The sequence below is a fragment of the Saccopteryx leptura genome, chromosome 1 (genome assembly GCF_036850995.1).
Source record: "Saccopteryx leptura isolate mSacLep1 chromosome 1, mSacLep1_pri_phased_curated, whole genome shotgun sequence".
In the NCBI taxonomy this organism is placed as follows: Eukaryota; Metazoa; Chordata; class Mammalia; order Chiroptera; family Emballonuridae; genus Saccopteryx; species Saccopteryx leptura.
This window is the reverse complement of record NC_089503.1, coordinates 309952399-309976526: the sequence shown is the minus strand read 5'-3', so window position 1 is coordinate 309976526 and position 24128 is coordinate 309952399. Positions and strand designations below refer to the sequence as shown.

Genomic DNA, 24128 nt, shown 5'->3' with positions numbered 1-24128 from the left:
CTAACCTCTCTGAGCCCATCTCCTCATCTGTGAAATGGGTTGCAAGGACTTGGGCTGGGTAACAAGGCTTGGTAAATGCTTGCACGTTTCCCTGCTCTCCAGCCTGTATGCCCAGTGAGATGGTCTCCCTATGAGAATTGGGTCTAAGGCTGAGCAGTCTCCCCCCCAGTACATGGCACAGGCCTGGACACAGTTGGAGCTCACTGTGTACGTGGCTTAAGGTGGACCTGCCAGTAGCTACAGGTCTCGAGAGAGAGTACTCATAACCAGTGGGGGAGGCTCATTTTATTGCCTGACTTTCCCCTTTTAAGTAGGGTCCGAGGCCAGTGCTGGGGACTTTCAACTCCTGGTCTCTCTCTCTCTCTCTTTTTTAAGTGAGAGAGGGGAGATAGAGAGACAAACTCCTGCATGCACCCCTACCAGTATCTACCCAGCAACCTCCATCTGGGGCTGATGCTCTGCCCATCTGGGCCTCATGACCACAACAAAGCTATTTTTAGTGCCTGAGGCAGAGGTTCCATGGAACCATCCTTAGCACCCAGGCCAACACACTCGAGCCACTGACTGTGGAGGGGAAGACAGAGAGAGAGAGAGAGAGAGAGAGAGAGAGAGAGAGAGGGAAAGAGGAGGGAGAAGCAGATGGTTGCTTCTCCTTGTACCCTGACCAGGAATTGAACCTGAGACTTTCACAAGCTGGGTCAATGCTTTACCACTGAAAATAGCTGGCCAGGGCCACCTCCTGATCTCTTATCTCAAGTCTGGCATTGAGACCTCAGCCTTTTATTTAAAAGACTCCCAAATCCAGTGAGGAAGTTCCTCAGCTTGGAGGTTCGAGGAGCCAAGCCCTGCTGTGCCACTGCTGCCCAGGGTCCTCACCTGAGGCCGTGGCTGCCGTCTCCTCGGCCAGGAGCCACTCCTTCTCCTGCTGCAGCCTCTGCAGCTCCCGCTCATGGTGCCGCTGAAGTTCTTCCATCACCTGCTGGTGTGAGCACTCCATCTCCGCCAGACTGCGTTCCCATGCCTCCTGAGGGCGGAAGGCCTGGGGTCACAGGGCTGTCCCATTGCCTGGGATAGTGGTCCTTCTCCAGCCTGAGGTGAGAAGCCTCAGGAGCAGGCATACCCTGGTCCAGGGACCCTGGCACCACCAGCCTGCACCCATACCCCTCAGCCCTCCACTTCCCCATCTACAAACCTCACCGTCACTCTTACGCTTCAAACCCTTCTGAGGCCTGAGGCCCCCATCTTGTAGGATCAAGTCCCTACTCCCATGCCTGACCCTTGTGGCCTCATTTCTGGCCCTTCCCCACCAAGAAACCCCACAGTTATAAAAAACAACAACAACACAATTCATGGCATGTTCACACCTCTGTGCTTTAAGCTCATGTTATTTCCACTACCTGGAACATTCTCTTGCATCTTTTTCTTCCTGGGTAATTCAGAACCTGCAGCCAGCTTAAATGTCCTTTTAGCCCTGTCTCTGGAAACCTCCTGCCACCACCAAAGGCCTTGGCTTCAGCCAGACCATAAGTTTCCCAAAGACAGAAAAGATCTGGCCTGACCTGTGGTGGCGCAGTGGATAAAGTGTTTCCGGGAGTGGAATTATTTATTCCACATATATTGTCAGAAACCTATAGCTTTCATCATCTAAGTTTCCAGACTCCATTCCCCAGCAGTCCATGTGGGAAGGTCTGTCTGACAGCTGCCTGGGTCCTTTGTAAGGCTTGATCTCATAATTTATTTAAGGGTTGTTTATTTAGATTGTTTCCAGTTCTTGGAAACAATCCACCTCAGTGGTCCTGGAGGTCACAGGTTTGAAACCCTGGGCTTGCCTGATCAAGGCACATATGGGAGTTGATACTTCTTGCTCCTCCCCCCTTTCTCTCTCTCACTCTTTCTCTCCTCTCTAAAATAAATAAATAAACTTAAAAAAAAAAATCTGATCCAGCTTGGAGTCCCTGGGGTCTGGGCCAGGATCTGACCTGTGGCAGGTGCTGGGTGAGCTGAGATCAATGACTTATCAGAACAGGACCTATGGATCAGACTAGCCAGTCTTTAAAAAACTAGTAACACCCACTGCTGGGAGAGTCACTGTGATTGGGTATATGGAGGGCAGTTTGATAGCAACGACACACTTTTTTATTTTTCCTAAGTTAGAAGCAGAGAGGCAGTCAGACAGACTCTCACATGCACCCGACCGGGATCCACCCAGCATGCCCACCAGGGGGCTTTGCTCCACTGTGGCCGGAGCCATTCTAGCTGAGGTCGAGGCCATAGAGCCATCCTCAGCGCCTGGGCCAATTTTGCTCCAATGGAGCCTTGGCTGTGGGAAGGGAAGAGAAATAGAGAGAAAGGAGAGGGGGAAGGGTGGAGAAGCAGATGGGCGCTTCTCCTGTGTGCTCTGGCCAGGAATTGAACCTGGGACTTCCACATGCCGGGCTGATGCTCTACTGCTGAGCCAACCAGCCAGGGCCTCGATGCATTTTTTTTTAAATTTTATTTATTCATTTTTAGAGAGGAGAGAGAGAGAGGGAGAAAGAGGAGAGAGAGACAGAGAGAGAAGGGGGGAGGAGCTGGAAGCATCAACTCCCATATGTGCCCTGACCAGGCAAGCCCAGGGTTTCGAACCGGCGACCTCAGCATTTCCAGGTTGACGCTTTATCCACTGCGCCACCACAGGTCAGGCCCCTCGATGCATTTTTAATGATCCTATCTCTTAACCTAGCAGGTAAACTCACAGAAATGACGCCGCAGAAAGTCACATGTGTACAAAGACTCTTGGAGAAGGGCAATATTGCCAACAGCCAAGAACTGGAAACAATCTAAATAAACAACCCTTAAATAAATTATGAGATCAAGCCTTACAAAGGACCCAGGCAGCTGTCAGACAGACCTTCCCACATGGACTGCTGGGGAAAGGAGTCTGGAAACTTAGATGATGAAAGCTATAGGTTTCTGACAATATATGTGGAATAATTCCACTCCCAGAAACAAAACAGAGCCAGACATCCGGGTACAGGTGTGCAAAAACACTGAAAGGGGAGGGAAGGACCCTGCGAGGCTGAGTACTAAGCCCCAAAGATGTCCATGTTCTACTCCCTGGAATCTGTGAATGTCACCTTACACAGTGACAGAGGGGAACTGAGCTTACTAATCAGATGACCTTAAAATAGAGACCATCCTAGATTATGCACTGGTCCAGTGTAGCCATGGGGTCCGTAAATGGGGAAGAGGAGGCAGGAGAGCAGAGGGAGGGAGAAGTGACTGTAGAAGGTCAGAGTGAGGTAAAGTGAGAGGGACTTGACTTCCAAACACGCTTTGAAGATGAAGAAGCTATAAGCTATGGAAGGTGGGCAATCACGGGATGCTGGAAAAGGCAAGAAACTGGATCCTACCCAGAGCCTACAGAAGAAAACACAGCGTCTGCAGGTGCCTGGATTTTAGCCCAGCAAGACCCATGCTAACAAATAGAAAACTACACAGATGGCTCAGATGACACTTAGGTGACTCCTGGGGTCAGAGCAGGCAGGGCAACTAGAGTTTATGTTTGTTTATAATATTTTTAAAAAATATTTTAAATTACTGATTTTAGAGAGAGAAGTGGAAACATCAACTTGTTCTACCCATTCATGTATTCATTGGTTGATTCCCACATGTGCCCAACCAGGGATAAAACCCACAACCCTGGAGCTCTGGGATGATACTTTACTTGGCCAGGGCTATTTCTAACCTTTTAATTTGTTTGAATTATTTATGAAAATGTAAACTTTTTTTTTTTTAAGTAAAAGGAGGGGAGACAGACTCCTGTATGAGCCCCAACGGGATCCACCAGGCAACCCCCATCTGGGGCAGATGCGTGAATCAACTAAGCTATCCTCAGTGCCTGGGACCAATGCTCAAATGAATCGAGCCACCAGCTGCAAGAGGGGAAGGAAGAAAGAGAAAAAAGGGAGAGAAAGGGGGAAAGAAGTAGATGGTTGCTTCTCATGTGTGCGCCCTGACCGGGGATTGAATTTGGATGTCAGCATGCCGGGCTGATGCTCTATCCACTTAGCCAACTGGCCGGGGCCAACATATTTCTTATATAATTAAAAATTATTTAGCCCTGGCCAGATAGCATGGTTGGTTAGAACGTTGTCTTGAAGTGCAGAGGTTGCCGATTTGATCCTTAGTCAGGGCACATACAGGAACAGACCAATGCTCCTGTCTGTCTCTAAAATCAATAAATAAAAATTAAAAGATATATGTATTTAAGGTCATTTTAAAAACAGAAGGGGAAGAGCCAGGGAAGAAACCAAGATCCAGAGGACCAGATAAAAAATTATATTCCCCCTCATGGCATAAGGCACCTCACAGTGGTGGGGAAAACCCACAACTCTCCAGCAGCCACACCTTGAAGCCACTTTAGAGGAAGGTTAAGTGCCAGGCCACATAGGTCCAGGTATTCTAGGTAGTGAGCAAGGGTATCTGTCCTGCTGGACCCTGTGCTTGTACTCCAAGTTAGGACAATAGGACATTGCTTTTGCTGGAGTCCTAATCCTGGCTGTACTATGGAATGAACTTTGACAAGTCCCTTCCTTCTGAATTTATCAGTCTCCTCATCTCTAAAACGGGGCCCATAAAACCAACTGCCAAGGGTCCCTAAGGCAACCTAGTGCCCACCTGCAGAGATCAGAGAAACATGGGGGTGGGGTGGAGACCTGTTCTTAGAGGGTCAGATCAGGCAGGCAGAGCCAGTAGCCAATAGGGAATAAGGAGGCTGATGTCAGGAGGTGGGAACCAGCCATGGGAAGGGGCTTCTAGAAGGCCAGATTTTCTCTGATGTGCCTTCCTGTGGGCCCAAGGTGTCCATTGTCAGTTCTGACATTGATCAAAGTGGATCAAGAAATGCCCATGGGCCCAATGTAATAGGATGAAAGAGTTCCCTTTGCTAGAGGCACTGCAGCCCCAGTGAAGTCCCAGACCCCCCGCTCCTGTCCTGTGGTAGCAGCCTGATCAGCTAATTAGAAGGGTACCTGCTTGGCCTGAGATACCAGGTTGAGGGACCCCTCCCCAGCTGTCACCTCTCCAGGATCCACCGAATTTCCAGCTGCTTCCTCCAGCACTCGAGCAGGACACAGACTCCTCAGCTCCTCTTCTCTGGCGCCCTCCGCATCTTGGCCACTCCCCCTCTCCCATTTTCACTCTCCGTTTCCCCTTTTTTCTCCTCTCAATCCCCCCCCCCCCCGTTCTGCCTGCTCTCCCTACCCATCCCAACCCAGCAGACAAATGCTGGTGCCCTTGGAGTGCCCAATGGGGCCCTTGGGGATCAGGAGGCCTGGACTGCAGGCACAGGTCTGCCTACAGCTCAAAGGTCTCACCTTGTCTCTGGGTCTGTTTCCCTATCTGTAAGCTGAGAAGTCAGAGAAGTGCTTTTCAAACTTCATTTTAGTGACAAAAATCTTTTTCCAAAGTAAATCCAATGCAGGTTCTAATAGTAAAATGGACAAAGATGGAGTTGCTCTGATTACCATTGGCTGTGAATGGACCCACCCAAAAAGGCAGTCCCCTGGGAGACTGAGGGCTCCACAGTGGACAGCTTGAAGCCCTCTGGGTGGGGGTCTGAGGTGACCCCAACTGCCTCAGGCCATGGTGTTAAGCCCCACCCTGCCTGGAGATGCCCCACTCTTTCCTCTGGCCTTAACACTGGTCCCATTCCCTGTATCCGGTGACCCCCAAGCTAGCCCTCCATATCAGGCCCAACTGCCCTAGGCCCTGGTCTCCCTTCAGCTGAACCACTCAGCCAGACAGGCCCCAGGCCTTGACAGAAGCCACAGCCTTAGAGACCTCTGCCTTCCCTGGGCCCAGTCACTTCCCTCCATGTACTCCCCTACATCCTTCTTGACCGCAGTCATCATGCTAGCTCCTGACACTGGCCTTGGCCCCTCCCAAGCCCCCTCTACTCAAATACCACCTTTCTGATGTCACTGTCAGACCTCAAACCTCCTCAGGTGTGTGGGATGAGATTCCAACTCCTTGGCTCGGCAGCGGAAGTCTCCAGGACAGGCACCCCCCAGCCTTCCACCAGAGCCCATTCCCCCACCCAACCCCAGTGCTCAGCTCCATGCCGCCACCCCTCAGAAGGCTTCCCGAGAGCCCCCCACAGCAACCTCCCCCATTGAAACTTCTAGAAGGCTCCTCGGCTCAGAGCCTGGGATCTCAGCATTCTTTGTGCTTCGGGCAATGGTGTGCTGACTAGAGGCAGCCGATTATCAAATTTCTAGGAATTTTGTGATGCAGTTGTTAAACATGGCCATTATTAAAAATCATATAAACTTATAATTTACATTAAAAACAAAGCTGATACTCAAAATTCATCACTTCTTAATTATTTCACTGCATTTTATTATTAGCTATGCTGTCGAGGTTTTTGTCTTCTGTATCTGTATGGTAGACATGCTCTATAATGGTGTGCACATATCTTCCCAACTCCGAGGTTCAGGTCCTTCAGCCACAGTAGGGGTGCTTATATCATGGACATTGGTAAGCATTACAAATCAGAACTCAATTTACTGGTTTGTTGGTAGTCTAGACTTAAGTGATGAGAAAATGCTAATATAGATTAAACTTAAAAGTGCACTGTATCTGTGCCCATCACATTGTAAACAGAACAAAAATACTGAGGAAATACTCTTCAAGAAAATATTCACAATAGAAAACTATTCTCTGATTCAACCAAAAGATTGTTCATGACATTGACCAAGTAAAGTTTCAACATGTTTCTAGTCTTACTCATTACCACTAATAAAAATGGCAATCAACATTCATGTTAGAATGTCAGTTAAGCATTTGAAAAAACCAACAAAAGTATTCTGAGAAAAGTCAAGTTGCTATATGGAAGTTACAATAAATAGTTATAGTATTTTTTTATTTGTAAGTTGTGTACTAAATATCCTTTTTATCAGTATAACTTATAATCAATATATATTTATTATACATGTATATGTATATATCTATAGCATAGAGAAGTGTGTATGTGTGTACAAATGCATGTATTTTTTCTGGAGAGCTAGTTGTCCCCATGGTGACAATCAAAAGTGTCTCCAGACATGGCCAAATGTCCCCAGGGGAACAAAGTCAGTCTCAGTTGAGAACTGCTGTCCTAGTCATACCGTATGTCCCCAAGGACCATTGGAAGCTCCGAAGTCCCGAAGACCACCTTGTGAGGGCCTGGGCCTGGCAACGCATGGGCAGGATTTCCCTGTTTAGGGAGCACCTTCCAGGGGCCTGCCCATTTGGGCTCCCACCCCCTACTGGCTCTGCACTTCCCCAGGGTGGTGTGGGCAATGAGGTCCAAGTACAGGGTGTTACATGGGGGCAGTCAGCCGGACCAGAGTTCAAATCTCACCTCTGACATCCATAGGTCAGTTGACCTTGGGCAAGTCACATAACCTCTTATAGCTCAGTAGCCTTGTCTATAAAATCGGCACAGTGCCCATGTCCATCCGCCAGGGAGATTAAATGAGACAATGCATGTCAAATGCCTCCCATGGTTCTGGTACACAGGAAGGGCTTCTAAAATATTAGCTGTTTTCTGAAAACATGGCAACCAGAAACTTGCCCCCATCCCCCAAGTAACAGCTCTTCAGCCTCACCTGTGAGATGTAGCCTGGGGGGATGTGACCATCCTCCTGGGATCTGGGTGCACCCTGTGGAGCCTCCCTTTGGAGACGCCATGCCTCCAACTGGGCACGAAGAGACTGGACCTGTGAAGGGAGGAGATGAGGTCAGTGGGGGTCTAGAGCAAGAACAGAGCTGGTGAGAGGCAGTGAGCCGCTTTGGATTTGAGAAGTGGCCCTCATGGGGATGTGCAGGCAAGGAGGACATTCCAGCTGTTTTCTGGATGGCAAGGTCAATGAGCCAGAAAAGCTTTGACTCAGAGAAGATTGGACAGGGTTGAGAACAGAAAACTATGGTACAGATATTTACATTATGTAGGTGGCAGGGGAAACGTTTCAGAGCCTCAGTTTCCCATCAGTAAAACTGTGATGAGATCTACCCTATGGGATCGTGAGGCTGCTGTGAACATATAGGAGAATCTGTAGGTAAAGAATGCCCAGGACAAGACACAATAAATGGTCTCTCCTTTCTCTTCCTCTTCCCTTCTCTGTGGTTGCTGAGGACAGAACTAAGAAAAATAAAATAACAAAAAAAATATCCCAGGGTCCATGAAAGATTTCAGTTTATAAGGAGTCTGGTCGGACTATGCGGACAGGGGTGAGCTCCCTATCAATGTAGGTATGCATGCTAAATGCCATATCATGACTGTAGCAATAGAAGGGGCGTTAACGGGGTGAGGGAGCTCCCAGAGGCCAGCATGATGTCTACCTCCTTCTCCAGGGCCTCATGGCTGTCACTCGGGGCGCCCCGGCGCTCCCCACGGCTTTGGTTGAGCAGGGCAGTGAGAGGCACCCGCTTGTTCTCCCGCAGGGGCAGCTTCTCTAGCTCCTGCCACTTCTTCTCGATCTCCTCGCTGAGCCGATTCTGCTGGTCCTCTGTCAGGGGTGCGCCCAGGCCCCGGCGTGGGCCCTCACCAGCTGATGTCTCAGTGGTCCTGCTGTCCACGGCCTCAAACCACCTGCGTCTTTCCTCAGAGCGCTGGGCCAGGTCCCGTTCCAGCTCCTCCTGCTTGGCTGGGCGGTCCAGAGTGCGAGCTGGGGTGCGAGCCCGCTGTGGGGAGCCCTGAGTCAGTGGGGAGAGCTCCACGTAGTCTAGAGATGGCCGCTGTCCATCTGCCTTCCGAGGGCTGGCCCGACTGATGACCTCCGAGCCCACACGCTGCTCCCCTGCCTTCAGGGAGCCCTTCTGGGTGCTGTAGCTGTGCAGCGTGTTCTCCTTATTGGAGTCCGAGAGCCTAGGGTGCCAGCAGAGTCACGTCAGGCAGGATCTCCCACTCAGTCCTAACTGCAAGCACCTCTGGAGTGTCACCAGGTGCCAGGGCCTAGGGATGAGCCCCAGGAGAGGAAGCAGCCCAACCTGAAGGTTAGAACTAGAGCTTCCATCGTTAACACACCTGGAAGCCATCCCAACTCCACCACTTACCAGAGAGGGAGCAGGACATCTGGCTTTCCTCTGAGCCTCAGTCACTCATTTATAATACTGGACAGCACTGCCTCACAGGATAAATATGAAAACTAGGTGGGTGAACGTGTATAAAGCAACCAGGAAACCCGTTACAAACGGTGAGCAAAGCATTATTATTAAAAGTATGGTTTGCCTGGCCTGTGGTGGTGCAGTAGATAGACTGTCAGCCTGGAATGCTGGGGTCGCCAGTTTGAAACCCTGGGCTTGCCCAGTTGAGGCACATATGACAAACAACCAATGAATAACCAAAGTGAAGCAAGTATAAGTTCATACTTTTCTCCCCCATCCTTTAATCTCTGTAACAATAAATAAAATCTTTAAAAAATAGAGAGATAATGTCTTGGGTTCAAAAGGCTCATAGTGTAATAAGAGAAATGCCCATGATCACTAATGAGAAGGGAAACAGTGACCACCTGGTGGACAGGGCACAAATTGTGGAGACATAACAACTCTGGTGGTGCTCCTCTTCTTCTACAATAGCAGCTGGGTATGTGGCCACCCAGCCCAAAACTATACTTCCTAGGATTCCTTGCAGCTATGTGTGGCCATGTGCCCACATTCTGCCCAGTGAAAGTGAGAGGTGGCAGCCCTAAAAGGACTGGGTATACCCTGGCCTGGCTCCTGTCTAGGACTACAGGAAAACCTCAACAGTTTACCAAGCCAGAGGCAAAGCTGTGAGTCGAGGGCTACCCTGTTCAGAACTACAGCGGAGAGAGAAATAAACTCAGGGTTTAAGCTACTATGTTTGGGGCTTCTTTGCTACAGCAGCAGAGCCTATATACTAAGTAACAGTCCAGATGCACCTACCTCAGCTCACAAAGGGCTTCTGTGCACATTCTCATGACCCTCAGTCTGACAGATGAAGAATCTGACTCAGGCAAGAAAGCAACCAGCCTGGTTGTGGTCCACAAGACCTGCGCTTGATGCCCCTCAATACCACATTTCCATTCCTGATGCCCAACAGCCACAAGTCCCAGCCCCCATGGGTGTCTGGGGTTTATACTGTATGCAGGTTCTTCCCCCCCAGTAACTGAGTCCTCCTACCACTCTACTCACAGTGACCTCCAGGGGGAAGTGAGCTCCCCACCCAGTCTGCCTAGCCATCCCCACTCCCTAACAATGGATGAGACATAGCCCCTACAGCAAAGACAATCAGCCACCTAGCAGGGTCCTTTGACTCACTGGCATCTTCTGCAAAGAGCTGAGACCTTATCACACCCTTTTGGATGTGGAGGACATAGAGGGATGGTAGTCAAACCCTAAATCCTCAATATATTTCTGGAGGACTGCCAAGAATGATCAAGAATGATCACTGCCTTCTCCCCATTCTGCTGCTTGAGAAACTGAGGCCCAGAAGGCACAGCCAGAGGGCCCCCAGGTGATGGCCAGAACAGTACTCAGGTATGCAAGTGAGTGCCTCCCCAGAACCCCAGTCCAACCCAGCACGTACTTAGTGACATCTGGGGCTGAAGTGGGACGCACGGTCTTCCTCAGAGCCTCGATCCAGTTCCTTCGGATCCCCGAGGTCATGGCCGACAAGGTATAGACAGCATCCTTGGTCTGAAAGTTCCCCACACAGATAGTTTGCCACATGGCCAGCCTCACTGCTCCCTTCCCACTATGGACCCCAGAGTAGTCTTTCCATCCTAAGAAGGTGTCCAACGTCTTGAGCCTGGAGGTGAGCAGAGGATGCAATACCTCCCCTCCACTAGCCTATCCTTGAAAGAGCCCCACTGGCTCCAACATCTCTCTAATATCTGAACCACCCCTACCAATCATACCCGGGGTCTCCCCAGATATGCTGTATTGGCAACAGAGCTTCTGACTGGCTCTGATTACAGGGTATCTGGGTAAATGTGTGACAGGAGCCAGTCTCTGATAGAGAGCCATGCTTCACACCTCCTCTGGGGGGCCCTCTAATTATGCCACCCGCCAGCCTCACGCAGCCTCACGTGGATCTGGAAGCCGTAGTTGCGCTGTACTGCATACTCAGTGACATCAGTGCAGGAGCGCAGGTCAATCTCGCCATCTAGCTCATCTGCCTGCAGCAAGAAGGCCACAATGGTCCACATACTCCAGTGACCCCACCCAAGCCCCCAAGCCCCTTTCAGGGGTCCCCCAGCACTTGATGGGGAAAAGGAGCCCTCCACCTGTCTCACCTCCTCAGCGGTGGAGTCTCTGTAGTACTTGAGGCTTGAATCTGTCAGCACAAACCAATGCTTCTTCCACTGTGAGGGAGAGGTGGTGGTGAGTGTGGTGGGGTGGGGGGGATGGAAGATTATGAGTGTGCCCCCTTGTGGGCTCCCTGAGTGCTACCAGATAACCATTCTGCTCACAGTAGAGGCCTGGCACCCTTATCTACCTTACATAAGGGTGGGAGCAGGGGACAGAGCAGAGTCAGAAAATTCACATTTGAAGCCTGGCCCTCCGTTTCCTCTCTGAGCTACAGGAGCAACATCTGTGAAATGGGTCACCTTCTTCTCAGTAACCACAACCTCCCTTTCCTTTTAGGAGCCCTTCTCTGATTTGTAAACACTTCCATACCTGTCCTGATCCTTTCCACCTTCATCGCTAAGGCTCCTACAACCAAATCCCCACAGTGCAGACCAGGAAGGGGTCATGACCTGTGTGAGGTCATCTGCCTACCAAGCCAGGGACCAGAACTTCCCAAGTCTTTTTGCATATGGCCCTCTGCATCTCCTCAGTTGCCAAGGACAGGTCTCTCAGAGGACAGGACTGAAAAGTGCCCCAGGGGCAGGTGTCCAAAAGCTGGTCATACTCTGTTTCTCCATCTAGGTGCTGGTTACATGCGTGCTCACCTTGTGAAATGCATTACCTGAACATGTATGATTTGGGTACCTTTTTGTAGTGCCTTTCTCTGCTCCAGCCAGAGTTAAGTTGGTGGAACACATTGGAAAGGAAAGGGGTAGGGACACCAGAACAGCCTGATATTAAATGCCAAGCTCAGCCCTCCTCTGGCTGCTGGCCATTCATTGAATGCTACTCAAAGCCCGGCCACTGCCAGGGTCAGTGCATGTCACCCCGTCCCTGGCATTTCCCGGGGCTCCCACACATCACCAAGCTCTATCAACATTGTTTGTTATTTCAAGTATTTAGTCTTCTTTTCCTCAAGAAGATGGTAAGTTTTCAAGGATGTGCCAGGATGACATTTTCTACTTCTTTCCACAGTGCCTCACCTTAGCATTCAACAGACCTAGGGTAACATTATTTTATCCCTTGCCAGCTGTGTGTTTTTAGTTAAGTGTCTTGACCTCTCTGAGCTTCAGCTGTCTGACTTGTAGAATTAATAAAGAGTCCCTAAGCCTTTCTATGAGGTTAAAAGTTCCTAACCATCTTGTATGTCCCTCATAGCACTTGGCATAGGATTGGGCACCACATTGTTGGCAGCTGCTCTAAAAGGCTGGCCCCACTTAGAACCACCCTCCTCTTACTGATTGGCCTGAGTTGCTTCAGGACCTCAACTGTCCCTCTGTAAGTGGGGCAGAGGTTCTGTACCAAATGATGTCCTTGGCCCATCCAGACCTAGTCTATGACTATCTGAGATGGGAGCTCTGTGGGTCTCACGTGCCCCAAGTTCCAGGCCTGGGTCTGCCCAAGGTACTGCTAGGCTTGAAAGAGATCGAAGCCCTGTGGGCCTGTCTCTGTCTGTGCATCAAGGGGCTGGGCTGGCTGAACTCCCAGGGCCCTTCCAACTTGGACATTCCAAAACCTCGTGAAAGAGAATGAGTAACGGCCAGTTCTGGGTGGGGCCCATAATCTCTGCCGTCCAGAGACCCTGGGTGGAGAGGCCAAGATGGGTCACTGGCAAGGTGCCAGGCCTTGTGTGAGGCTGGAGTGCAGCCACCAGAGAACCGGCAAGCAGTCAGCGACTACAGAAGGCAGTGAGCTGGAGGGAACATAAAGCATGTGGGTCAGAAACACAATGCGATTCCCTTTGGCTCCAAGCCCTCCTGGCATGCGGGCTGCACACAGACCCAAGCCACGAGCACATGCAGGATAGGGGCAGGGAGACGTCCCCGCCTAAGGTGGATAGGCAGAAAGCCAGCTCCAGCTCCTGCTTCAGCCTGGCAGCTGAAAGGGCAAAGCCAGTAAGAGACCACTGTCCCTCCTGGTTCTAAGGATAGACACATTAAAGGGAAGGGTTACTACTGAGGCCCTAGCAGGCACTGGGGGCTATGCAGGACCCTTTACATGCTCAACATTCATGACTGTTATCCACTCTGGAAGAAATCACCATTATCCATTATGCGCATTTCACAGATGTGACCACCGAGACCAGAGGAAGCTGTGAATTGACCAATGGGGCCCCAGACTGGTGAGACTTTAAGAAATGTGCTGAGCCCCACCCCCAGGAGTAGGGGGAGTCTGCTGCATGACTGAGTTTTTGGAAATTTGTGCATGTTTTAGGCCAGATGATCTCTGTGAGCCTTTCCATCCCAGACCCTTGGATACCCAGCAGGGTCATCAAGAGGTGGGAGGAGCAAGGGGCTCTTGGTGAGATGAGGGGATGGGGTACAGAGGTTGAGGAGCCAGGAGGTCCCCCTCCCTGGTGACTCTTAACTCACTGCCCAAACACTCCCACAGTCCAAGGCTGGACACCAAACACCCTGCCCTCAGAGGTCCCACTTCTGGCCCCCACCCTGGACCCCCTCCACCCAGAGACCAGGGTCTCAAAAAGGCTGGACAGGCAAGTGAAAGCAGCTCAGCTCCCTGGGCTGCCCCCTGCAGCAAGCCACCTTCCTCCTCTCCACTTCAGCCCTCCTACCTCTCCAGGCTCGTCCAAGATCGACATCCATCCCTTCTTGAAGTTGAGCAGATCGGGCTATGGAGAGATGAGGAGGCAGATGAGTCAGGCCTAGTGGAGAACCCGAAGGGGCTGGAAAGGAGAGGGTGTAGTACCTGTCCTGGCCCTGAGTCCCGTAAGACTAAGGACCTGGGAAGCCAGGAGGCGGGCTGAGGGTCCAGGTAACCCCCCAAAATCCAGGCAGGCTCCCCAGCCACTAATGCAGCTTTGGCACTTTTCCCCAGCATCCGGCAATCTCTGATTGCCAAGAAGGTGCACCAGGCAACTGGGGCATCCACCAGATGTGCAAGCTCCCCTCCCACCAGCCTATTTTCTCACCTAAGGGAGGGAGAGAAGGGGGCCAAGAGAATGCTGCCTCTGGAGAGATCCTTAGAGAGCTCTGAGAACAGGCCAGACCAGCAGGGTGAGTGAACCGTCCAGTTCCTCTCACTGAGAAGGCCCAGGCGGCCCTCCAGGAAAATGCCTTAATGATGTCACCTTCCCCAAACCCAATGATCCTCCTGTGGTCCGACCAGTCCTGCCCTTCCCTTGTCTCCTAAAGACCCTGAAAGATGGAACCGAGCACAGGTTGGGGTCAGAAATCCTCTGGCCCCGCTAAATCTCTGGATGGGCTAGTCCTAGCAAGCCCTACCTGCCTGGTGCTACCCAGGGGGGCACGGCCCTGGGGTCTGGGAGCTCCCAGCTGCAGCATGGTCCAAAGGGGCCTATGAGCTATGTACTCCCACCGAGGTCTAGATAAAGAAGCTGCTCATTCTCGCATTTTCTCTGGCCGTGTCCACCTGGTGGGTGCCAAATACCATACTTTTCCTGCCTGCTGGGGAGACTTCTCGCATCAAAGTCTTTCTCAGTCCCTCTGCAGAGTCTCAGCTCCTGCCCACTGGGAGGAGAGCAGGGCTGGCAGACAAGGAAGAGGCGTCCACCTGTTGCCATGGCTCTGAGCCCACCTATCAGTGGCTGCATCACAGCCTCACCAGGCTAAGGTGTCTGGTTGCGTGAAGGGAGCGGGTGGCACGGCTCAGTGGGGTGGGCCACAAGAACGGCAGCTGGAAACCTGGAAACCAGAGCCACCTGACCTGGCCACCTCCCCTGACCTGCCTTCCTTCTAGGCAGTCCACTCTCCTGTTCCTCAGCTGGATGAAGTGGCCTCAGAGGAGCTTGGGACAGGAACCTGGCCATTCAGAGTCACCCATAGCCATGGCCGTCAGACCAGGGACCCTGGATCTCAGCAGCCTGGCAGCCCCACCCCTGCATACCTGTCTGAGGGAAGGAACACAGGCTCTGCTCAGACCTGAGAAACTCTGGGTGGTGTTCACCTTATCTGCTTTTTTCCCCGCCCTGCTTCCCAACAGGAGTCCCAAACTAAGATTGAGTGAAGACTAGTAGCCCTGCTCAAGGCCACCAAGTTCCTTGGGCTCATGGGTTCACCTACATTCAGTGTGGGATATCCCATGGCCCCAGGACTAGGCATGCTATGGCCAGACCCCAGGGAAAAACCTGCTGAATAAATATCCACCCTCCTCTACCCAGTCTAAATTTCTGTGCTTTGGAGACAGTCCCCACCACCACCCCTCGGCCCTGGGGAGCTAGGCTTTCTGGGATGGCTCATAGTAAATCAGCCATTAACTTCTGCTGAGGAAGGACTCCCCAGCAAGAATGACAGACTGGGACCCCAATGGCTGCCTGGAAAGTAGGGTAATAGTGACCTTCCTAAGTCATATCCCCTCCCTGAGCCCATCTGCTTAATGTTGTAAATGGTGGGGGATCCTGCCCTCCCTCAAGTTTTACAAAGACTGAATGTGCTACCTGTGGAAAGCCCAGTGACCCCGTAGAAGCCAGTACAAACATGTCACACACCACATCAGGCATGGGATAACACAATGACCTTATGGAGAAGAGGTCCTGTGGTCACCTGGGAACCCACACCCCCATGGTCACAAGGTCTGATAAGCTAAATCTCTCACACTGCACACTCAGTTTCCCAGGCCCCAGCCAACCTCCCTCCACCTTCAGGAAGTTCACTTTTCTCCTTCATCCTTAAAGACTACCAACAGGCTCGCACAGTCCACCCGCCTTCCTTTGGCTACAGGTGTGCACTGCCTGCCACCCACCTGGACCTTTGACATGGCCTCTTCTAAGCACTCTCTGGCACAGGGACCCATTCAAAAAGGCCTAGTGTTATACATCTACTTAAAACCTCCGGGATGGCTCCAGGTGGCTTCAAAGCAAAATCAATCCAGCTCCCTTAGGATGGTGCAAAAGCCTCAGCCCCACCCTTTTAGCCTAGCCTCTCCCATGCTTTGAGGACCCCGTGTTCATGTCTCCACAACCTCACTGATTCCCAACACATCAGGACTTTAGGCCCTCCACACATGCCTACTTCCTCTGCTTGAACACCAGGTAAACTCGTACGCATGGTTTATGACCCAGCTTAACTGCCTCCTCTGTGGCCCATGTCCCAGTACACACCACATACCACCCTAGCTGCCCTCCCCTGATCCCCCGGAGAAGCCTCTGTTATACCCATGATTATCTTGAAGACATTTACTTGTCCCTCACAGGCTTGACTAGAAGCACCTCACAGGCAGCAACATGTGCCATTTACCCCCTAGGACCTGAGAATATTTGTGGAATCTCCCCCCTACCGCCCTTCTTTTTTCTTTTTCAGTATCATGCACTGTTCTAGACCAGGTAGTCTGCTGTGAACGAAAGGCGTGCCCCTGGCATGGTGGGAGTCAGGAGAGAGACAGACAAGTGAACAGGTATATAATTTGATGCCAGGCAGTGGCTAGGGAATGAAGCTCCAGGACAAGGCTGGACGGGGCTCAGGCAAAAGGAGGTGGAGCAAATCCTAACTCCAGGCCTGCTTCCAGAAGCCTCTAAGCATTTAGCTACTTACAGCACCTTTACCATTTGATCTGTACAGACCCCTGAGGTTAGGAAGATTGGGCCAGAAGAGGACAGGGTATGAGGAAGGTATAAGAAAGACATCAGCCTGGAGCAGGCGCAGGTCTGCAGGTAGCTAGGATGAAACCAGTAAACTGTCAGTAGTGATTGTCAGCCTTTTCTCTGCTTCAAAATCTTTCATGATTCTCCAGTAACTTTGACCAAAGCCTAAGCCACTCTTCCTGGCCCTTTTCTCCCAGGCCCTTTTTCCATGTTTCACCATTCCCCAAAAGTGACCACCAGCCTTTGTACACACTGTTCCCTTCCCAGCCCATCTCCACCTGACAGAGTCCTATAATTACAGGAAGGCTTCTCCCACCAGCAGGGATGTGCTGTCCCTCCTCCCAATGCCCCACATGCTGCTTTCCAGCAGCCTCACCCTTGTTGAGCATGTGCTTCCCCAGGAGAGGCAACTGTGTACATTTCTTATCTCTCCTAGAGAGAACACTGGGATAGCCTTTGGATACCAGCTCTGGCTCAGTCAGGGCTCAGCTATGTCACCTTTCTACACCTCACTGTCTTCATCTGTTAGATGGGGAGTTGCCGTCAACCTTAGAAGATCAACTGGTAATGTGAAAACACCCAGTTCAGGGCCTGGTAGGTACCCAGTGGGCAATGTGACCACCCTTCCCCTGGCCTGGGGGGATGGGGGCAGGGCACTGACTCAGCTCCTCCCTCACATCCCTCTTTGCTCTCTGACAGGGCAGGGGAGGCTGCTGACGACAGGAAGGGCCAGCAGGGAGGTGGCAGGATGTGCGGAGGCCGAGGAAGTCCAGGCAGCCGCCAGGTCATCATACTCACAGGGGCAGAGGACTCTCTCCCCACCCACCTTCGCGCCCCCCAGCAGCCTAGCCCACTTCACTTGCTTGTGGGAAAAGGACAGATGCATGCACATACACACCGTGCTTAACACCCCTCTCCTCACAAGCTTTCAAAGCCTCCCTAAGGCACCATTCAGAAACCAAAAGCAGCCCTTCCCTTCCCTTCCCTTCCCTTCCCTTCCAGAACACCACAGGGTCAGACTGACCTGGAAAGGTTACCCCTTCCCTTACAAACAGGATAACCTGGGAACACTCACCAAAGCCTCTCCCCAAGCCTCAGTTTATCTGACTGTGAAATGGGAATAATAGTGAACTCAGCTGTGAGGCATAATATGATAATTAAGGCCCAGGTATTGATAGAATCAGGGTAGGGCTCAACTCCAAGAGAAAGATAAATCTCGGCCACCGTGTACCCCACCCCCAATCGCGGGCTTGCCCCACCCAAGGCCCAGCGTTGCCGCAAAGGGGCAAGCCCAGGAGAACAAGGTATCTTGCTATTTCAGAAATCCCAGGATGGGGTCCCAGGCATGGTGGGGCGCTGCGACCCCTTCTCACCTACCCAACTTCCCTTCACACGAGTGAACAGTCTTCTCAGGTTCGGGTCAACGAGACCCATCTGAACCAGGAGGCACCTCTCTTCAGCCCCGGGAGAGACCCACCTCCCCCCACCCCCTCCCCGCCAGACTCAAGCCAAGCCTATCTCCGCCCCTTCCAAGGTCCGGAGCCCGGGGAGACCCTGCGGATCTCGTAACTTGGAGAATCAGGTCAGGTTTTCACTAAGGGAGCTGGATGGGAGGTAGGAAAGGGGCACCCCGAGTCAGTCCGTGACTGGTCCCGCAAAAGTGAGGAAGGGGGGGGTGCCCATGACGGGGCGTTCCCATATCGTTGGGGTCGCCTGGGCTCCTGGCCCGAAGAGGTGAGGAGGCTGGGGAAAGGTGAGGCAGACCGGCCGGCCAGCCCTGCAGCTGGGGTCTCCTAGTCTTCGGTGGAGACCTCCTCTCGCCTCCGGGAAGTGAGCAAGGGGGCTGCCCAGGAGGGGAGTGGCTAGGCTCGGGCGGTGGTTCTCATCCTGGCCTGGAGCGCGGAGTGGCTGCCCCGGGGGGCACTCACCGTCATGGCGGCGCCCTGGCGAGGCGGGAGCAGGAGGTAGGAAAGTGGAAAGGGTTCTCGGACGGGGCTCAACGGCGCGGGAATCCCGCCACCGCCGCCCCTCTCGGCCGCCCGCCGCCGCTCCTCCGGCCCTTCCCTTCCCCGGCACTGCTCTGGCCCCTTCCATCCGCCCATAAAACTTTTTTTTTTTTTTTCAAACTTCCTGGGAGGACCCGGGTGGGCCAATGAGCGGCGGGAAAGCTGGGACAAACAGCGACTGGGGCCGCGGACTGGCCAATGGGGCCGCGGGACAGGCGCGCGAGCCTAGTGAGCGGATGGGGGCGGGGAGAAAGGAGGGCGGGCCGCACTTCGGTCGCGGGTGCGTGGGGCGGAAGGAAAGGTCCACCTTGCAGGTGACTTCGTCCTGCCACCTCGCAGGAGTCGTCCCCACGTGCCCTCCGCTACAGCTCCCCTCCCCAGCCGTGAGCCGCTGGACACCCGCGTTTGATGGCAATGTGGGCAAAACACCCGTTACTAACAATTCAGCGGGTTTCACTCCCGGAGCCCCCCTTGTTATCTGCTTGGTCGTCACTAAATACTTGACAGGAAGGTGTCCTTGTCCCAATTTTACTAATGAGAAAACAAGCCCAGAGAAGTGAGCCAACTTGCTCAGAGTCACACAGTAAGAGGAGACCGCACTCCTAGCATGTATATAGTTTTTATACAAAATGGGCCTTCCCTACGTGCCCCCTCCTGTAAACGTGCCTTTCTGGGCTTAAGAACCTCATTTTCAGTTCTCGGGGATGGGTGTACACCTGTTTGTCATGTTTCCAGAGCACTTGGCAGTTAAGAGGTCTTTTGCTGGCAAGAGCTCATCTAAGTCCTCAGAGGAGAGAACTTTGGTGGAATTTGTTGCTAAATGCATGTAATAGCTTGTGTGGCATTGTGTTACAAACCTTGTGTTACCATAAGCAACGTACTTAACATCTCTGTGCCTCAACTTCACCCTCTGTTAAATGGGGTAATGCTCTTGTCTTATGGAGTTCCTATAAGACAGTGATTTTCAACCTTTCTCATCTCATAGTACATATAAACTAATTACTAAAATTCTGCGGTTCACCAAAAAATCATTTTTGCTAATAAAAAAAAATTGGTGCAATTTTGATTCATTCAAAGCTGACAGTTATTGTTGTGTTGGCTGTTGTCATTTTTTTCTTTTTAAGTTAAAGGAGGGGAAATAGTGAGACAGACTCTCACATGTGCCTCGACGGGAATCCACCTAGCAACCCTGTCATGGGCCAATGCTCAAGTACCAATCTATTTTTAGCACCTAAGGCTGACGCTGGGACCAGCTGAGCTATCTTCAGCACCCAGGCCAACGCTCAAACCAATTGAGCCACTGGCTGTGAGAGTGGAAGAGGAAGAGAAGCAGATGGTCACTTCTCATGTGTGCCCTGACCAGAGATCGAACCCAGGATGCCTGCACACTGGGCCAACACTCTACCAATAAGCCAACCAGCCAGGGCCAAGAATTTTTAAAACACTGCAGTACCTGACTATTTAGTGAGAGGCACTGACCTCTCCTCCCTTAGATTGTCAACAACAACAACAAAAATGACAACATGCCCTGGCCATCTGGCTCAGTAGACAGAGTGTTGGCCCAACATGTGGACACCCCGGTTCGATCTCCGGTCAGGTCACATAATAGAATCAACCATCTGCTTCTCCCCTGGCCCACTCCCCCTTCTCTCCCTCTTCTCCTCTTGTAGCTAGTGGCTCAATTGGTTCATGCATTGGCCCCAAGGATAGCTAGGCTGGTCCAAGCATTGGCCCCAGACATGGCTTGCTGAGTGGATCTTGGTTGAGGTGCGTGCAAGAATCTGTCTCTCTATCTCCCTCCTCTCACTTAAAAAAAAAAAAATTATTGCAGCATACCAGTATGCCATGGCACACTGGTTGAAAATTGCTGCTATAAGGATTGTGTTCATTTAAGTAAAGTACTCAGAACACCCTCTTTATCCCTACTTAGCTATCCTTTAGTAGAAGGGCAGGGGAGCTTGGAATAATTGCCATTTCAATTATTCTGCCATCTCATTTTGGGGATAAAAAATTATAGCTATTATAATTACTATCATCATTTCACAGATAAAGAAAAGGAGGCCCAGGGAGTTCAAGTTCTTTCCCAGTATTTCCCACTGAGAGTTTCTCCTCCACCCTAAGAAATGAGGCCAAGGGTAAGCCCATCTTCCTCTAGACACTAGCGTTTTGGCACCCCAATGCTGAGTTTTCCTACCCTACCCCTGCACCTCAGTCAGGCATTTCAATGTTGGGAGAATGAGTGAGCAAACAGAAGAACTCATCTATCACCAGTGCCTTGCCCAGGGGTCTGGGCATCTGACAGCCTCCTTACAGATTTCCTGGCCTCTGGGACTCCACTTCTAATATCATCAACCCAGTGATCAGACCACTCCCCTTCTCAAAGTTCTTCAACATTTCCCCCCTGCTAATAGATAAACTACATTCTTGTTCCAAGCAGTCTGTGCCCATCATAGTCTGGCCCCTGCCTGATGCCCTCCAACATTATACATGTACATTTTACAGGTGAAGGTACATAACTGGACTGCTGAGAATTCCCAAAAGAAGCCAGGTCCTTTGTACCTTGGATGGGACTGCACATGTTCTCTGGCATGTCTGGAACACTTCCTTTTCTGTCCTCTGTGTGCCTACCCCAGCCCAAACACACACACATATGCCCCTCTCTCTCCCTCCCCTTCCTCCAAATGTTTGTTTGCCTGGAAAATTCCTCCTCACTCTTCAAGCCCTAGTCCAAAGGAAACCAAAGTGCCCCCAGGACAGAGCTACTATCACCTTGCCTAATGCTCCCCACATTGGCTTCCCGCCCAGTGCTCCCTGCATCTCTATGTTCCCCAACTAACGTGATAACTACACTGTGTCTAACCAGTCACACGTCAGTATTCTCACCAAATTGTGAGCTCCTTGTGGGCATGGATGGAGTGTTTTTTTTATCTCCATCTCAGAGCCTCAACCCACAGTAGGTCCTTAGCAAACACTGGTCAAATGAACGAATGCACAAATGAAGGAATGACTACCTAACAACAACTTGCCCTGGTAGGACAGAGATGGCACAGGCTCAGAGACCCAGGAGTGAGTTATTAAACAGGGCCACCAAATTTTGGGATTAGTCACTCTTAAACTCTTACTCTATTGAGGATAATGTAAGGTTCAGAAAAGGGAGATAATGGCCCAAAGTCACACAAGTTAGTGCAGAGACACAGCTCAAGACCAGGTGTCCTGGCTCTTGATCTTAGACTAATCTGACTGTCCAGCCAAGAGACGTTTGAAGCTGCTCTAAGTAACTGTCTGGGGGGCTCCACTGACAGTTCTATACCTCAGCTCCTGATTCTCCTCCTTCCCAGATGAGAGAACCGCTGCAAGCTCACCAAACCTCAGTCGCCACATCTGTTTAACGGGAAAAATCTGTGGAGACTCTTCGACCTGCTGGAAGGGCTCAGGGAGATCCAAATGCAAGAGGTGGGGGTGGGGCACAAGGCCAGCCAGAACAGCATTTAAATCTCTGCTCTGAAGGCTTGTTGATCTAGAACAGTGATTTTTCTTCTCTGAGCTTCATTTCCTTGTCTGTTAAGTGGACAATGCGAACCATCCCTGGTATGCTGGTGGTAAGGCTTAAAGCAATCAGGCATGCCATGCACTGAACACAGCCGAACACATAGTAGGTACCCAATAAATGCTGGTTATCATCAGCATCATCTTTATCCCAGAGTCCTTTCCTCATTTCTCTCCACTTGGGACTTAACCTGCCTCTTCCTGCCAGACCTGCTTTGAGTTGATAAGATAGTCTGATAAGGTAATTCCTGCTGTGGCTTGTACCACCCTGCCCAGATAACCATGCCTTTCTCAATACCCTCTTGCCTTAATTTCCAAAAGGCAGCAGAAAGGAAATTATGAAGTGGATTGGAAAGTTAGTATTTGGACATGCCTGCCCCCCATCACATCTCTGTGCATCCTGATCTCACTGAGCCCTTCCTGCAGCCCTGACTGTCTCCATAGATTTTCCCCATTAGACAGATGTGGCAAATGAGGCTCAGTGAGCTCCGCAGCAGTCTTCCTCTCATCTAGGCATGAGGATAATCAATAGGCTGGCTTCTCTAAAGCCCAGTTTTCTTAACACAGGCAAGTCAACTCACCTCCCTGAGCCTTAGTCCCTTCATTTGTAAAAAGGGTATACTGCCTCTAATGTGCCCAGACTAGTGCTGGACCCAGAGCCAGCAAGAGGATGAGAGTCAGCCTGTCGCTGAGAAAAGAGAACTCACGAGCTAGCCCCTTCTCTCTGGCTGCAAAGAGGGCAGGAGGGAGCAAGTCAAAGCTGCCTCGCCTCCCTGCCCTTGAGGAAACCCTGAACCAGAGGCCTGTTTACAGCCTCTCTGGGTAGGGGATGGGTTACGTAATGCCAGATGTTTGTGAAACTGGCGCGGGCCCAGGACTGAGACACACTTTGCAATACCAGAGCCCCTCATAGGGCCCTCCTTCCTCTCCCCTCCCCCCAACCTGGCTCTCCCTGGCTTGGTTGCTGACTGGGAGCTTTCAGCGGTGTAGATTGTTCCCGTTCCATCACCCCTCACCCTGGAAGTGGGCAGTCCCACTCATTTGCAGAGACCATGGGAAGCTCAGGACCCTGCTTTTGTCTCCTTTCCCATGTGGGGGCTGCAAATACCCCCCCCCCCCAGCCTGTACTCTCTTCTTTGACTAACGCCAACCTCCTCCCTTTCCTCCCCCGCTCACCACCCTCACCCGTCCCATGCCACTGGAGCCAGCCTACCCTTCGCCACCTGAGGACCCCCAGGGACAGCAGGAACGGATTGAACAGCGTGGGACGGTCCCCGGGCATCCGCCATGAGGTCACCAGTCGGCCCTTGACGGGGCTCCCAGCCTTGCCCTCCGCTGGCCTCTTGTCTTCCTGTCAAACAGGTCCAGTGTTGGCCCCCAGGTCCCTTTGGTGGGACGGGGAAGTGCCTGACTATAGCCTCCCCTGCCCATTCGGCCCTGCCCACCTCAAAGGCCCAGTGTTCCCATGTATCTCCTCTCCCAGAGCTGCAGAGAACAGAGCTTGTTACCTTGTTCACACATTACAAGGTGTTTGCTTGACAGGGCTCCTGAGGCCTAGCACCCCGGGGGGCATACACCTGGCCAACCTTAAGTTGAGCCCCAGGTGGCCAGCAGGGGGATCACAGGCCACAGCTGTGTGCTCAGCCTGAGCAGGGTTTTCAAGGTTACTTTGCATTAGGTTCCAT

General features: G+C 51.8%; 1 protein-coding gene across 2 annotated transcripts in view; it reads right to left on the bottom strand.

Moving 5' to 3' along the window:
• The window catches only part of TRIOBP (TRIO and F-actin binding protein), a 59228-nt gene that overhangs the window by 6000 nt on the left and 29100 nt on the right, over positions 1–24128 (bottom strand). Inside the window, exons 9-16 of one of the 2 annotated variants that reach the window (XM_066358367.1) lie at positions 23657–23794; positions 13907–13963; positions 11280–11348; positions 11073–11162; positions 10571–10680; positions 8365–8890; positions 7632–7742; positions 877–1024 (exon numbers count right to left, since the gene is read on the bottom strand). In XM_066358367.1, coding sequence (XP_066214464.1) covers positions 877–1024; positions 7632–7742; positions 8365–8890; positions 10571–10680; positions 11073–11162; positions 11280–11348; positions 13907–13963; positions 23657–23794 — 1249 coding nt within the window. Of the gene's footprint in view, positions 1–876; positions 1025–7631; positions 7743–8364; positions 8891–10570; positions 10681–11072; positions 11163–11279; positions 11349–13906; positions 13964–18819; positions 18994–23656; positions 23795–24128 lie in introns of those variants that run through there. The other variant, XM_066358368.1, reaches the window with a different exon arrangement.